Below are 17,510 nucleotides of genomic sequence, written 5' to 3'. Positions count from 1 at the left end.
AGTCCCTTTGAAGTGTAAGTGGGGCGGAGAACAGCCGTGCATCTCCCAATCCTGGCAGGATGGTCCATTTTGCAAAAACTAAGTTCCCCTTTTCCCACTGTCTGAGAGGAATATACAAAGGTCAACTGCCAGCTACACCTAGTTATGTGACCCAGGACACAGGCTGCAGCCACCAAATGGCTGGGACAAGAAAATGTCAACTGACTGAAAGTGGCATTTTCAGAACTCTGCCCTAAAATCTGTGAGAAATTGGGTTGTTGGTTGAGGGATGTGAAAACCTACTCAAGCAAAAGCTGCAATCCTTGTCAGTGTGAACCACAAAAAGTCACTAAATTAACCTGTGCTGAACCCTCAGGTAGCTTGGCACAAATGCCGTCTGGCTTAATTTAGAGGCAATGTGTGAAGTAATTTATGCAGGACTTAAACAGTAATAAAGTGAAACACAACACAAGAAAAATCCCACAACTATTTAGAATAAAAAGTACATTTTACTAAATTATTTGACACAAAACAACAAAAATCCAATAGAACCATAGTTATGAATTTCTTAAGTTTAAAGTGAAAAATAGCACCCAAAAGATCAAATCTTACATCTAATCATGCTAGACAAGTGCAAAGTCAAAAGCTATGATTGAAGGCAATGCAATGAGGCTCGGATGCATAAAGTGGAATTGGCCCAGTCTCTGCTTACCTTTACACATAGAAGAATTTCTAGAGAAAACTGTCTGAGAATGTAAAATTCAGGGGGACAAGGAAGATAGAGGTGTCCAAGAAGTAGGCATCATCATCAGCAAGCCTCTGGACGAAAGTTAAATGATGATTTCTACATTTACAGTTAGGGGCATATGTACAAGGAGTCAACGCCGGCGTAGCGTACATTTTTTGATGTTACGGCGTCTTTTTTTCATCGCTGTATTTACAAGTCCCGCTAACTGCAGTTAGTAGAAGTTTTCTGGCGTAAACGTGAATTTCTAAGATCGCCACTTCTGTCAGCGGGACTTAACAAAAACTAGATGCAAGGTAGGCGTTCCCATGCAAAAACTGCTGCTAACCCCACTTTGTGATATTTACAAAGAATTCCTTGTATTGTGCAAAACCCCAAAAAACTGCCTCTATCTCCAGTTAGAAGCAGTTTTTTAAAGACCAGAAAATAGCTGGTCTTAAAAATGGTGCAAACACTTGGGGCCTCATTTTAGAAAGTTTTGGTGCTGGACAGCGCTGCAAGGAATGTTGCTGCGCTGCCCTGCAACTAAACTACAGGGCAGAAATGCGCACCATCAATAGGATAGAGCGCATGCCTGAGCCTCATTCATGAAATGTGTTGCTGCGACCGAACAGCTTTGCAAAACCTTACACTACGCCCTTCTTGTGACACCATGGATGCGCTGTATTCACTGTACGGCACTCCATGTCGCAATTAATGACAGATACGTCTGGAATCCTGACGTATCCGTCAGCGCTAAAGTCACATATTGCTGCAGTTGTATCACAAGCATGACGCTACTCTAGCAATGCATGGGGCCAGCCTATCCTTGTGGAACTGCATCACCCTTACGCCTGCCATGAGGAAGGAGCACGTCTACCGTTCACAGCTCCAAGGGGCACCAGGCGGTCTTCTCACACAGGTCAGCAATGTGTCTCCATGCGACCTCGCAGACTTCACCACCAGGTAAGGGCGATCTCTGACACCTCAATGCCTACCACCATGACCCAGAAACTCCACAGCAGCTCTACATTCCACTCCGGGGCCCAGACGGAAGCCCAGCGAGGCCTCCAGGCCCCGGGGACTGTCCGCGCTTTCAAGGTTCTGGATGCCATGGTGTTGCAAGAAGTGCACAATGATAAGGTTTTGCCCAGCAATGCGCCTCTTTTCATGATTGTACTCCTGAATTTCCTCTCCACCTGGGGCTCTAGCTGGTCATCCTGGCTGTTGGTGGGGCTTGCGGGGGGTTGTTGATCTGTGCTGCACTTGGCCCAAGCTGGTCCATTCTGCATTCCATTGGTTTTGTTTCCTATTTTTCATTGGATGTGGACTCATAGGCTATTTTTGCTTCTAGAGGCAAAAAAGTCACGTTAGGCTGACTAACTTGAGTTTTTTTGCCCCTAACGGGCATTTTGTCAGCGAGGATTTGTATTGCTTTCACGCTGGTGTTAGAGGCAGTTTTCACTGCGGCTACTGGAAACTATCACCATGTAGCGATGTATTGTAAATACATCGCTAACAGGGCGATAGTTTTGGTGATAGGCAGCGTTAAGAAAACTGACGCTATCTAGCGTTAGTTACCGACAGTTCTTGTACATATCCCCTTAGTCTCTTTCATGGGAGTGGAAAATCTCCAGCGGGATGAAGCTGCAGGCTGTAGCCAACAAGGTCACCACAAAGCAGGTTACCCCTCCTGTGAGGAGCCGCTGAACATCATTTGCTGCTGTGGAGAAGAGGGTAGCAGGGGCTGCTGTTCAGTGAGGCTGCCCAGCTATGCACTATTGGGTGCATGGCAAGCAGGTAGGTTCCAGTCTCGTTTCAGTTCTTCAAACCACTTTTGGCAAAAATGGTCTATGTCATTAGATTTGGATTTGGGCTATCTGGGCACCTTTAGCACCACCTCCAAGGGCCCAGGACAGGTTGGGCACCACTTGGAGAGTTAGGAATCACCTAGGGTGGGTCCAGATGTGGGTTCAAAATAGTTGAAGCCTTTTCTGTTAATAAGGCTCTGATCAGGAACAGGAAGCAATCCAGAGAGAACTTGGAGTCACTCTGGAAGTGTTGGGTTCGAGCAGGAAAGGAGACCTCAGGCAGCAAGGCAGTCCTCTGAGGGCACAAGGCAGTCTTCAGACAGCAGGGCAGTCCTGTTGATGCAACAGGGCAGTACTCTGAGTCCACAGCAGGCTACAAGCATCATGGCAATCCTCTGAGATTCCATATGCAGGTCCAGAATTGAAAGAATTGAACAAAAGAGTGGGTCTGAGGGTCCTATTATTATACCTGGCACCAATTCAGAAGCGTAAGAAACTTCTGGAGATTTTTCCCTACAGAAGTGTCAGGAATTTGCTGCTTCCCTGCCCTGTTCTCAGTCTATTTGGGTGTACCATAGACTAGTGGGAAGTTCATTGTGTGTGAGCTGAGGCAGGGTCTTTGAAGTGCAAGTGGGGCTGTGTACAGCTCTGCACCCCCCATCTTGCCTGAAATGGCCCACCCTGCCAACACTCAGTCACTCTATTGTGTGGTTACCTGGAAGGAATACACAAAGGCCAACTGTACCTAGTCATGTGACCCAGGAAGCAGGCTGCTGGCACCAAATTGTAAGGAGAAGAAAAGACTGGGGGGCAGATTTATGAGGGACTTGCGCCCCTTTTACGCCGCCGTTGCGTCACTTTTGTGACGCAGCGGCGGCGTAAACCCTGCGCCATGTTGCGCCCCATTTACATCGTGCCGCATCTATGGAGATGCGTCACGGTGTAAAGCCCTGTGCCACATGAAACCTGCGTCAGGTTTCATGTGGGCGTTTCTACACAGGGGGGCGTTCCGTCGCAGGAACGCCCCTGAAAAGTGACTCAGTAAAATCTATAAGATTTCACTGAGTCACTTTCCCAACGCTGATGCGTCAAAACCCTGCGCCTGCTTGAAGCATGCGTAAGGCTTGACGCACCATGTTAGGGATAGGGTAGTTGGAAAAGTGATGGAGTTGCGTCGCGCTTGCGACGCAACTTCAGCACTGCGCCAACCTTACGCCGGCAGATGCTGCTTGTCCTTGCGCCACGATGCACCGCATTGTAAATGCGGCACATCTGCGGTGGCGCAAGGGCAAACTTGTGTGACGCATCTTCCCTGGCGCATCCATGCTGATTTGCAGGGATGCGCCAGGGAACATAAATCTGCCCCAAACTTTCTAAAAGTGCCATTTCCAGAAATTTGACTTAGAAACTGATTTTACAATTAAAGAGGATGGGATTTAAAATTACAATTCCTTAGACACCAAACATTATATTTCCATGGGCTCCAAAAACAAAGTTATCACTTATTAAATGTAACAATGTCATCCTATTGGCTAGGTGGGCTTCACAGTAGTGAAAAGCGATTATGGGAGTTTTTCACTACCCTGACATGTACAACTTAAAAGAACATGGACAACTTTTTAAGTCCAATGCACCCTGCCCTATTGGCTACCTAGGGCCTTCTTTAGGGGTGATGTATATGCATTAACAAGGGAGTTTTAAGCCTGGCAAAGGATTTATTTTTCAAGGCAGTCAAAAACGGCATACAGGATGCAATGGCAGGCCTGAGATATTTTTTTAAAAAACTACTTAAGTGAGTGGCGCAATTAATGCTGCAGGCCCACTAGAAGCAATTAATTCACAGGACCTGTGCACATGTAGTACCACTTTACAAGGGACATATACATAAATTAAATGTGGCAATTGAGTGTTAGCCAAATTTACCATATCTAAAAGAGATGGCACACACACACTTTAGCACTGATTAACAGTGGTAAAGTGTAGTCCTAAGGCCAACAAAACCAAATTCAGCAAAACAGGAGGGGAGAATGTAAAACGTTTCGCTGGACTTCAAAGAGAGGTCCAAGTCTAATGACCCCCCTCCAGTTAAATGTGACCTGAAACTAATCAATATGTTGAAGGGCTTCCTTGCTTAGGCGATAGGACATGGCCCTCTTCAGCAGAGGCTCTTGACAGTTGTATGCCCCTCTGAACTCAGTTGGATCCCTCTGTATACATCCTCCAGAACCACTGAACTGACCAATGGGGAATCCTTCTCCACACCTGTAGACCGCATCTGTGAAGCATGTAACTTTAACTTGCTCACAGAGGCATCCTAGTACACAGAGAGTACCACTATGGCCAGCAAAGTAATGTAGCCCATTCTACACCTTGGATCAGACTTCTGTCTCCAACCCAATAAAAACTCTGCCCATAGGGACAGTAACCAACAGCTGTCCGTGTCAAGAGTCTGGCCCTAGGCCATCCAGGGTTTACTGACCTCTGAGGTTTCTAATAGAGGGGGAAATAGTTCTGGGTTAGGCACCCATCTTTCACTCACCTTCCCTCCGGTACTGGGGTGGTAGCTTGAGCCTGGTTATCCAGCACAGGGTCAGCACCCTTAGGCTGAACAGGGGTCAGATGTTAGCCTTTCCTCCCCTGCTCTCTCCCATTGGGCTTTGATACCTTCTGTTTGGAAATGGTACCTGTTAGATTTGGGGGTCTCTAGTTGGCACAGGTTGGCACTTGTGACAAATAGGGACCATTGCGTCTAGTCAGGGTAAAGGGGAACACTCCTAAAATAACCCCTGATCACCCCCTTGGTAGCTTGGCACGAGCAGACAGGCTTATCTCAGAGGCAGTGTGTAAATTATTCGTGAACACATACAGTAATCAAGTGACAATACTACAGATGGACACCACACAAGTTTTATATCAAAAATAAGTATTCTTTAAATAGATTTAACACAAGACCATAAACGACACACATCCACAATACTGTCACTTTAAAATGGTAGAATTGGCTTAGTTCCTTTTAGAACTTAAAATGCGACACTTTGAGTCAATGTACCTTTGGATGCAACACACAGGGCAACGAAAGTGTTGCAACGATGGTGATGCATTGATTCCTTACTGCGCTTCCGGGGCGATGCGGCGAGCAACGCCGTGATGCGCTGAAATTCTGGTGCAAAGAAATGAAGATGTCGTCTTCTTCTTGATGCGGCATGCTTCTATGAGGTCGCGAGAAGTCTCAACTCGATGCGTCAGCTGCAGCGGCAACACCCTTGTTCCGTGACAGCGGCTTTGGCGGCGACACTCTTCTCCGACGATGCGAGACGCTTCCCTCGATGTGACAGCTGCAGCGGCTCCAACGGTGGCACGCTTCTCCGTGGCTGAAGGGGGGTGAAACTCCGAAACCGGTCCTAGGATGCTTGTTTCCAGTTCAGGGAGGACCTGGCTTGGCAGTTCGGGCTGGACTGTTCCCATGTGGCACAGGGTCAAGACTGATTTGCATATGGCTGGGTTCAAACTGGAACGGCATGGTGAGCAAAAAAACGATGGATTTAGGCCCAGATCTCTGTACTGGGGTGAATGTATGACATTGTTCTGCATTCTGTCCATCAATTGTTGTTTTTGCAATTGTCACCCCGAGTGGGAAGGGTATGCCCAGACGTGGGTCCCTTGCTCTCCATGCCACTGGAATCAAGCTATCCTGGCTAAAGAGGGGTGAAACCCCGAAACCGGTCCTAGGATGCTTGGTTCCAGTTCAGGGAGGACCTGGCTTGGCAGTTCGGGCTGGACTGTTCCCATGAGGCACAGGGTCAAGACTGGTTTGCATTCTGTCCATCAATTGTTGTTTTTCCAATTGTCTCTCCGTGGATGCGAGGCGCTTCTGCGGTGCAATGCGACAGCTACAGCAGCGACATCCTTGTTCCGTGATGTGACGGCAGTGGCTGCGAAGGCGACACGCTTATTCTTCGTTGCCAGACGCTTCTCGTGGTGTGGTACAATGCAACAGCTACAGCGGCGACATCCTCAATGCGATGGCAGCGGCTGCAACGGCGACACACTTCTTCTTCGTTGCGAGACGCTTCCAGTTCCTTGCGACACGCAGTCCCTCAGAAGGCCCAAACAACTGCAGGCACTTCCAAAGAACTCTTGGGGAGCTGGGGGTTGAAGTCTGTTGTCCCTGAGACTTCAGCAGGAGGCAAGCTCTTTTCCAAGCCCTTGGAGATCCTTCATAAGTTGAATGAAAATGCACACAAAGTCCTTTCTCCTTTCTTTGGCAGTCAGACAGCCACTGCAGGCCAATCCCCCAAGCAGCACTTCAGCTTAGGAATAGTCTCTCCTCAGTTTCTTCTGGTTCCTCTCCTCAGCAAAGTTTTCTTCTTGTTGTCCAAAAGTGATCTAATTCTCTGGGGTTTGGGACCCCTCTTTTATACTAAGTTTCTCTTTGTTCTCTGAAGGCAGAGAGGCCTTTGCCTAGTCCAAACCAGTTCTGGTCAGTCCTGGAGCACTTTGTTTACATGACTCCTTCTTTCCTTTCAGAGAGCAGGGCAGAGATATCAGATGCACCACAGGAGGTGGAGCCAGCATTGTGGAGGGAAGGCACAGCCCTATTCAGGTCCCAGGTGCAACTCCTCCCTCCCATCTAGATGCAGATCTCTCTATTCACCACTGGGCTGACTCACCCTTTCTCCTGGAATCCCCCAGCCCCTGTCACTCAAACTCCAGACAAGGAATACACAGCCTAGCAGAGGCAGGTGTGGATGGTTAGACAAGAAAATACCTAGGGCCCGATTCACAGAACTAACTTAAGACAAAATCCTAAACTTACTACCATTTTGGTATTCACAGAAGGCCCTTACTCATTTTGGCATTCACAGAAGGCACTTACTCATTTCGGTATTCACAGAAGTTAGGAGTCCTAACTTTAGGACTCCTAAATGCCTTCTGTGAATACCGAAAGTCTTAAAATTAGGATTTTTCTCAGTTTAGGAGTAGAAAAGTTAGGACTCCAAACTTTAGGACTCCTAAATGCCTTCTGTGAATACCGAAAGTCTTAAAATAAGGATTTTTCTCAGTTTAGTAGTAGTAAAGTTAGGACTCCTAACTTTGGGACTCCTAAATGCCTTCTGTGAATACCGAAAGTCTTAAAATTAGGATTTTTCTCAGTTTAGTAGTAGTAAGGTTAGAACTCCTAACTTTAGGACTCCTAAATGCCTTCTGTGAATACCGAAAGTCTTAAAATTAGGATTTTTCTCAATTTAGTAGTAGTAAAGTTAGGACTCCTAACTTTAGGACTCCTAAATGCCTTCTGTGAATACCTAAAGCCAAAAAGTTAGGATTTTTCTCAGTTTAGGAGTAGTCCTAACTTCTGTGAATACCGAAATGAGTAAGTGCCTTCTGTGAATACCAAAATGAGTAAGTGCCTTCTGTGAATACCAAACTGGTAGTAAGTTTAGGATTTTGTCTTAAGTTAGTTCTGTGAATCGGGCCCCTACTTTCTAAAAGTGGTATTTTCAAACACAGAATATTAAAACCAACTTCACTAAAAGATGTATTTTATTATTCTGAGTTCAGGCATACTAAAATCGAATTTCTACTATGTTCCCTGAGTCAGTTAGGATTATAGGATGTAATAATCAAACTGTCCATTCTGGCCAATGGAGAACAGGTAGCCATGCAATAGTGAAAAACGAAAATGGCTGTAATTCACTATTAGAACTTGCCACACACACCATTGCATATCCTACCTTATACTTACAATGCACCCTGCCCTTGGTCCTACCATAGGGGTGTCTGATATGAAGAAAAGGGAAGGTTTAGGGACTGGCAAGTGGGTGCACTTGCCCAGTCAGCATGACAGTACCAGACTGCATGCAGGCTCTGCAATGGCAAGCCTTAGACACACTTTTACAAGCTGCTTCTGTGAGTGGCACAACCAGTGCTGCAAGCACACCAGCAGCATTTGGGTTACCAGCCCTGGGCACTCCTGGCGCACTGTACTAGGGTCTGACAGGTAAACCAAACCAACCAATCATGGAATCACTAATTCATACATCAATTTACAATAGGGAGCACTTGCACTGTGGCACTGGACAGCAGTGGCACAGTGCCCAAAGCACCTAACACCAGCAAAAACACATGAGGCAACAGCGCAAAATGGAAGAAAGACTCACACCAAGGTGCCAGGTCTAACAGTACCTCCAGAAACCCGAGTTTTCAAGTCACCCTAGGTGCCCTCCCCTCCCAGATCTTCCACTACTGGTGGCAACCTATTCAATAGAATGCAGTCACTGGGCATCTGCGGACTAACTATGACCCTTCTGTGGGTCACTTACCCATCCCATTCCAGGGATACCAGGGCCATGGGTTGGGAAAAAGTCCTGCACCTGGGACTGAGTTTTCATGCACATCTGTCCAGTGTACAACTCTGAGGAAAACAGTCTTTCCCCTATCATAGTCTGACTAGTGCTGGTATCCCTCAAAACAGTGACGGGAATCCCTTTGAACTGGTGGAAGTGACAACTCTCCCCCTCAAAGATCACCACCTCACCCTCTTCGTCTATCTCCAAACTAAGGGAGATTAGGGCATGTTCTAACACCTGCCCCTAAGGACACCTTCCCACTAAGCCAGTGGGTGGAGTCCTCCTGTAAGTGTTCCATCTGAGAACAATGAACACATCAGGGTGACGAGCGCCACCACCCAACAGAACTTACTCCTTGTTTCTCAGAAGGGACATGGGACCCCCTACCTTATTTTGTGTCTGCATCCGTGCCATATTATGGAAGTGGGCAGAGAGGCAAACATGCTTTTAGGAGGCACAATGAAAGTGTGTGATAAAAATGTGGTACACTTTTAGTGTGTGTCACAAAGGCAGCCCATATAGGTGGGAAATGGGGTCCCATGGCCCCCCAGATATTCCTTTGAAAGCAGGTGCAGTCACTCACTGTACCCACCTGGAATCGGATATCTCTTCCCTCTTTAAAAGTGAAGGTAGGTTGCCACCTGCACAGTGAAAAACAGAGTCCCCAGTGCATCACAAGTTTGCAGATGCCCTAAGGGCAGTGCATTCCATGTGAAACCGCATCAAAGTACAAACAGGGAAAGTGCGCCTTATTTTTTATAAGGCCCATGGTGTTGGCACAGCTATTTAGCATGTACTCAACTTTGCTGCCTATCAACAAACCCCTCCACTCAGTGCCACACTTCAATAGTCCATGAAATATACTAAAGACTGGTTGGGGAGTTTGTGACTCTCCCTGAACTTGAGGTCGAACCTCTCAGGGGTCAGCTCAAATTTGGAGACAAGTGGCCTTCAAAGGGGCATACATCGTTTGGAGCCCCACCTCTAGTATAAGATGCACCCCTCCCGCTACAGGAATGTCTTTCCAACGGCTCCCCCTCCCTTAATACTCCTGTGTGTACCCTCTGCATCCTCAGGTGTTGCTCTATACTAATAAACCATGTGTCTATTTCATCTCGCACTACATAGCTGTGCACCAGGTCTTGTGGGATGCAGACTCTCACCTCTCCATTGGACACTGAGTGCATATATATGAGCCCCTTGTGCCCCTGAAGCGTCACTTTTTGTGATGCTGCGACGGTCAAACCTTGAAATCATATCTATGAGGCTACGCAAAGTCACTTTGTGTGGCTTTGAATGGCCTCAGATATGGAGAACGGCAAGGCAGCACAAATCATTGCATTTCCTTACTCTGCGCTTTGGAGATGTTCCTTGAGCACTGTGGTGGGTGTTCCCATGCAGCACCCGGGGATTTTTCACGCTTCACCAGATTTACAAGGGCATGTAAACCTGGGGAAGCACCAAAACCTTTAGCCTCCCAAAGTGAGGCATAAGAAGGAGAAATAGCTTTATTTCTCCTTGCTTATTCCTCTCTATGTGTGCTGCATTCAGCAGCACACATAAAAAAGGAAAATGCATCTCAGGATTGTTTTGGGGCAGAAAGGTGCACCTTCCTGACCAAAAACAATCCTGCCAAAAACACAGGCAACATGGTGCATGGGTGCCTGCATTAGAATTAGGCTGCAGAAACAGTGCCAGTGATGAGGAAAAGCAAAGGATAGGGTGCATTCCTGCCCTTTCACTTTGACATATGGCAGCAAAAGCAAGATGACTTGCTGTGCTGCCCTATGTCAAAACCCCATAATGAGACCCTGAATGTACACTTACACTATTGCTGCTGGACTCTGCTTGCTTGGCTCAGATGTCCAGCGCCAACTTCTCATCTGTTTTAAGCTTGGTTAGCTGCAAAATAAACACCCTTTCAGGCTTTTTGTCTGCCAACTCTACAAGGGACAGGTTGTGAGAGGAAACACTGCTCCTTGATGTGATAGGGGCTCCTCTCCTATGGGTAAGCTATTCTCTTCCTCAGGAAGCTATAGCTCAGGGCCCATGGGCAGACCCTCCTCCTCTTCTAGGTCCTCCTCCTCCACCTCCTCAGGGTTGTCTTTCTGTGGCTCTTCTTGGGTCGACTGCATCTTCTTGACATCCTCATAGGCATGAATGGCCACATTTGTGGCCCACTGTCCTGCATTCAGCCCCTTCTCCTTGCAGAGCTTCTGCAGCTCAGTCTTGCTGAGGTTATCGTTCTTGAGAAGCACCGTCTCAATTGCAGTCAAAAAGGAGGTGAGAAACTGAAATTTCAAAAAGGGAGGACAAATAAACAATCAAATGAATCAAATCTTAAGGAGAGTATAAAAAGCGGTCAAATCTGGTGTCAACTTATTTATCTGGGCTTTTAGTGTTATTCTGATCACTTTATGGTACTGCACAAACACTGTGGGGTATTGTATCCCACGCTACTATCAATGTAAGAAATTGGGTTGTTGGTTGAGGGGTGTGAAAGCAACAACCACAACCCTTGTCTGCGAAACCACAAAAAGTCACTAAATTAACTAATGAGTGTTCTACAAGGCTGGACACACCTTCTACGAGGAGCCACTGATCAGGATTCGCTGCTGCAATGAAGAACGCGGCAGGAGCTGTCACAAAGTCAGCCTGCCCGGCGATGCACCTTTGGTGGATTGGCAAGTAGCGTTTCCTGTCAGTTCTCAGAGCCCAGGTTTTAGATTGGAGCTAAAGGGGCACCTTTAGCAGCAATCCCAAGAGTCCAAGACTGGAGGGACAACAATCTGAGGATTAGAACCACCTTTGGCTTGATACAGGTTTTCAGAGAGGGTCAAGTCCAGCAAAATCAAACTTTGTCATTAAATAGGGTTTTAAATTACATTACATACCAAACATGAAGTTTCTAGTTGTCATCAAAGAAAAAATATTGCTTATTATATGTAACAAGGTAAACCACTGTCATCTTAAGGGGAAGGTGGGTCTTGCAATAGTGAAAAATTAATTTCAGAGTTTATCAGTACTAGGACCAGTAAAATGTAACAGTACATGTCCCATTTTTTAAATACACAGCTCCCTGCCTTGTAGGCTGTTTAGGGACTAGCTCAGAGGTGTCGTATATGTTACGGGAAGAGAGGTTTAGGCTTGGCAAAGAGGTTATTTTGTAAAGTCAGATTGGCAGCTTACAATTGCACACAGGCTGCAATGGCAGGTCTGGGATATGTTTTAAAGGGTTTCTAAATTGAGTGAGTGCTGCTGGCCCACAAGTAGCATTTAACTTACAGGCCCTAGGTACATGTAGTATCACTCGACTGGGGATTTATGAGTACATTTCGTGTGCCAAGTGGGTGTAAACCAATTTTTTCGGGTTTAAGGGGACAGAGCACAAACAGTTTAGCACTGTCTAGCGGTGGTAAAGTGCACATCGATTACCTTATATTCATTTTCCAATGAAGAAGGCCCTTTACATTATGTTGGTGAACTTAAGGCACTAGGAATGCATATATTTTCCTCAAACAATTTGATACGCTTTTAAAATGCGAGAATACAAAGAGGTACATTGCTAATTAAACTCTTACAAGACAGTATGCCATGGGAGCCAAAAACAATAAAGAGTTTTTAATTTTGAGCTACTGGGAGGAGGTGTGTAATGCTCTGTGAGATAATCAATATTAAGATTTAGGTAAGCCTTTCCCTTGTGATTTTTGGGCCCTGGAACGGCCTGGGCAAATGAAACAGAAAACGACTTTTGCATATGAATCTCCTGGCCTGGAGGGAGATCTGTCGGAGGTGGCGCAGGGTGGGTGGGGTCAGTCAAATACAACTTGAAAAAGGATACAATGGATCTGGAGAGGAGGAGATGTAAGTTTTGGCTCCGGGTGGTTACAAAGAAAGAGTGATAGGCAGGCTAGGGTTCGATGAGCACTTGGAATTAAGCTCTCTGACCTATGATTATACCCTATTGCTGTTTTTAATTGCTTCACTACTGGGCTGAAAAAGCCATGCAGTACCAAAGAGTTCAGCATGATATTTCCCATCTGGGGAGTCTGCAGCCACTTGAGAGCTGAGATCAGTGCACTCAGGAAAGAGATCTCAAATAGGGCAACCTGAGGAGAATGAGGACACTTTAAAAACAAAATTATAAAAATTAAGCGTTTTTAACAGGTCACAAAGGAATAAAACACATATATTAACATATTTCTTGCCAAAAGTGTTTAAAACGCTTTGCTAAAGTAATGACCTCTGGAACAGTTGAAAAGAAAAAAAACGCACCTTGTTTAAATGTTTTCTTTTTTTATAGTGTTATTTTTGTAAGATAACACATATCAAAGTAAACAGTGATACAGTCACTACAAGCAACTTGATGGCATGTAACTTGCAGTTGTGTCAGAGCACCAAAGGTACAGTTCATGTTATCATTGCTTCCACACATGAGTACACAATCCTCATCCAGTGGTAATCACCTATTCTTCACCGCAGAGCTCCGCATGCCCCCAACCCCTTCGCATCAGGTGCTACCCACATTGGGCCATAGCACATCAGATTGTCTCGCCCCTGAGTCCCCAATCAGGGCCTACTGCCCTGCTATCTTCAAAGGGGAAGTCTGCCACCAGTCAGCAGCGGCAGGGCACTGTCAATCTTGCACTGTCTCATCACAGCAGATGAAGCCCCCTTCCCAGCAGTCCTTCCTGGCTAGTTTCTCTGCTCCGGGCTCTTCTTCTAATGCCTCTGTCATTCTGTGCATGATGTTCTCCCACTCTCGGCAATCGTCCTCCAGGGGCTCATCAGTGAAACCTCTTTCATGCACCTCAACTCCATCCATGCCCATTCCACCAAGTCCCTGGACCATGTCTGTATCTTAGGCCCAAAGGTGGACATCCAGCGGATAGCCACTCATCACTTTGCCAGTAGAAGACCCAGATGTGAAAACCTAGAACAAATCCTACACTCATTGAGACATGGAATAACGCTGCAGAGGCAATGTTTAGCCTCAGCCTCAAGATTAATGGTGGTGGCCTGCCGCAAGCATCGAACCCCCTCTTCCAAGGCAATGGAACGCTTGAGTGTGTCTTAGTGCTGGTATCACATCACTATCCTTCAGCAACAAAACAATGAAAATGACATGGTAGCATGTGGGTTAAAAGCCCATGAATTACATTAAGGAAATATGAGATATATTAAAAGGATTCAGCACAACCTTTTAGAAATAAACATCCATGGCACCTCTCTGGCATCTTTGACCTTCACTCCTCTTATTCACTTAACACCTACCATTAAAATAGGCAAAGGATTGAGAATAAAGTGTCAGCCAACATTGTAAACATATGTCAGAAAAGAACATGTTCCCAGTTGGGGAAAACCTTGTGCCACTCAGCATCTTTGTGATCACTGTGTATCTCCATTATTAACAAATGTTGTAATTAATCATGCATAGTGAAATTCTACTTCTCCTGAAATATTGTTTTAAAATTGTGTTAGAAGAAAATGATTGTGCTCATTTTTTTAATACATGGACCATCGGTTACCATTGTGGTGGCCACAGCGTGAAATAGATTGTGACAAAGGTTTATCTTAGAATTAAAAATAAGACATTGAGGCATGGAAGAATCATTAGGATTACAGAAATTTTTTAAATCAATTTAAATACTCTTTAAAATTAATTATCATTTTCAATTGGACTAAAAGCTTATTCAAAACCTACACAATCCATTCCCTCCAGAAATGTTATCTTTGTAAAATAGCATAAATACATCAAGAATCAAATAGTAAACACACAAAGAACAGATCGTTTGGTTTGGAGTTGAAGGATGTCTGAAGAGAATGTGATCCAGTAAAATGAATCCCTTCAGTATGAGAGATCCATTTACCGGGTGTGTCCTTCACTTCCTCCAAGGAGTAAGGCTCTTACAGAGCGCTAACCTCAGTTTGGGATTTCCCAGAATTAAGACAATGGGTTGTGCAGTTACAGAAGCGGCATTAATAACCCTGCAGATAGAAAACATTAAGACGTTTTTTATGCACAGTATGAGAATCTCTGGAATTAAAAATGAAATGTTGGTCAAAAGAAGGAACCCCATCATTTTTGCTGCCCTGTAATGAGCCTGCAGCTGGGGCTGGCTGAAGCCCGACGCATTAGTTTTCATCCTCTGGGTGTGTCTGCAGAGGGAAGTGAGTATGAGTGTAATGGAAGCAATGTCAAGGACAAGAGGTAAGCAGACACCAAGAGCGGCAGCTGCCTTAAGGAATGAATATGCCTTATTCGGGGCATTATTGTTGATAATCATGTTAGATGTTAGATTAGCTGTTGAATTCTCCAGGGATTCTCCATATGAAATCAAGTATGATAGGATACCGAGGGAAATGGACCAGATGACAGACCCCAGGAGCATCCAGGGCACCATCTTCGAGATCCTCATCTTCAGCCTGATGAAGAAGTGGTGGCTGAAGTCCACAATCTTCACACAGTAGAAGATGCAGAGGCAGGCGGTGAACCAAAATGTGGAGCTGCTAGAGCATATTGCAATGAAATTATGGACTTGAAAATCAAAATAGATATGATGGACTTTCAGTAGACGGAAAATAACAACACTACACTGATAAAATATGGATCCACATCCTAGAGACACTAAGATAAGGTCGCAGGTATTCATCCTTCTTCCTTGAGCCCAAGCGAGGAGATTGAACACCACAATGAATGCACTGGCAAGAATTCCAATCAATGTTAATGCAATATTCACAAAGTCTGTCAGAAATGAATTCTCCATTTTCTGTATTTTTGTTATCAGTTTGCTCAGGGAATTCACAAACAGCAATACTGGTCGCACCTGAGGCTTCTGTACGTTTCTTGCAAAGGGATCATTTAAAAAGAGACCTGAACCGACAGCTGCACCTGGTTCAAATTACCACTCATGTCTTTCTTGTCATAATCATGCATTCGGCTTTGCATTGATGCAAATCTGACAGATTTTTCCACCATCATTCCTCAACCATTCTGAACATGAGAGAAGCTATTTTACAAACCCCTACGAGTCAGAAATCTGCAATTTGAAGCTAAATATTAGATTTGCTTTCTCTGCGCCTAGAAATATGTTGAATATAGTTTTAATTAGAATTGAAAAAATAAAAATATCTAATATAAATTACAGTAAATATTGCTCTTTTCTCTATGAAAGGAACTCATTATAAAGAAACGTCTTTGCTAACACCATTGATAAGTATCACCAGTATTTTTTCTATGGCACTAATGTGGTGAATGTATTTATCTAAACTATTTTATTCATTTTTTTGAAATGGCTAAAGATGTTGGCCCACTGGCGTGAGTACAGGTACACATCTTATTGAACCTTCATATTTGTGTGTTGGAGTATGATGTGGTGGTGGAGGTGCCACAATCCCGTAGCTGTTACTCGAGGTTGAGTACTTAGAAGGTACACTTCACTGCAACAAACCTTCAATTCTAGTTGAAGGTTTGTTGATAGAGTTCTGATTTTCATAATGTTATTATTTGATGTTTTCAGATATATAGATATGGTTCTCAGTGTTTCTGAAAAAATCTCTAATCTTCTCCATGATCAATAACAGCCAAAATTAGGGTGGAGCTTGGCCTAATTGAAAATGGCTTCTCCCTGAGGCTCTATGGCGCCTGACAGCAAACACCTATGTTTGGAGGGTCTTTAAAGGCTGTGATGCCTGTAATGAACAACAGATGAATGCCTGCCCCTCCTCCCTTTCTCACAGTCAGCTAGTGATAGTGGGGCCTATTTTGCTGTTGGGGCAGTGCAGAGTGGAAGGCATCGCCAGGGAACGTGAGGGGGTTGTGGTCAGAGCACGCTCAGGATGGAGGAAGCAAGGTCAAGGAAGCCACTGCTAGGGGCACACTGGTGAACTACTGCGCTGTATACTATGTACTGAGAACTGATGGACATATTTACAAAGAAAAGTCAGAGCGCAGAGCTGTGACTAATTTGGCAGCTGGGCAATCGATATTTCCAGAACTCAGGGATACAATGTATTTACATCAATGCGGAGCATCCTGTGTTTTCCCTAGCGCTGGTGATAAAATGAGCTGCCTAGCGCCAATGCAGGCTCCCTTGCACCGTAGTGCAGGTGAGTCTGCAATGCAGAGAATGATTGGTGTCCCTTCCTACACATAAATAATCAATAATGGTGATTTGTTACTTTTATGCGTGCTGCATTCTACAGAACACATAGAAGGAGTAAATGGTCATTATTTATTGATTGTTTTTGGGCAGGAAGGGCCACCTTTCTGTACATAAAGAATAATTAATGGTGTTTTGCTTTTTCTATCCGTGCTGCACACATAGAAAAGCAAACATGAGGAGAAATACAAGTATTTCTCCTCCTTGCATCATTCTAAGGCCTGCTATTGCATGGCGTTCGTTTTAGGAGCTGCCTCAGATTTACACATCCTTGTAAATCTGGTGCAGTGTCAAAAACCAATGGGGTTTGCGGTGGAACGCCCACAGTAGCACCCTTTGCCAACCACTTTCAAGCAGAAAACTTTGTGAAAGGGTACCTTATTTACAAGGCGGCGTTAAGCTACACGAAGTGGCTTAGCGCCACTTTGTAAATATGGACAAGGGCATAGCGCTACCAGAACATCGCTAAAAGTGATGCTCTCAT

General features: G+C 45.1%; 1 protein-coding gene across 1 annotated transcript; it reads right to left on the bottom strand.

The window, feature by feature from the left end:
- Positions 1–14,746: 14,746 nt before the first annotated feature.
- Positions 14,747–15,631, bottom strand: LOC146786060 (taste receptor type 2 member 41-like). Its single transcript, XM_085633153.1, has one exon. It carries the CDS (start codon positions 15,629–15,631, stop codon positions 14,747–14,749), a length of 885 nt encoding a protein of 294 aa, XP_085489279.1.
- Between the last annotated feature and the right edge of the window lie 1,879 nt (positions 15,632–17,510).

Source organism: Triturus cristatus, chromosome 11, assembly GCF_964204655.1.
Source record: "Triturus cristatus chromosome 11, aTriCri1.1, whole genome shotgun sequence".
NCBI lineage: Eukaryota > Metazoa > Chordata > Amphibia > Caudata > Salamandridae > Triturus > Triturus cristatus.
This window is presented reverse-complemented; position numbering and strand designations above follow the sequence as displayed.

What these genes read in the sequence shown, in the direction of transcription:
- LOC146786060 (XM_085633153.1), bottom strand. Translation starts at nt 15,631, where the DNA reads ATGGAGAATTCATTTCTGACAGACTTTGTGAATATTGCATTAACATTG.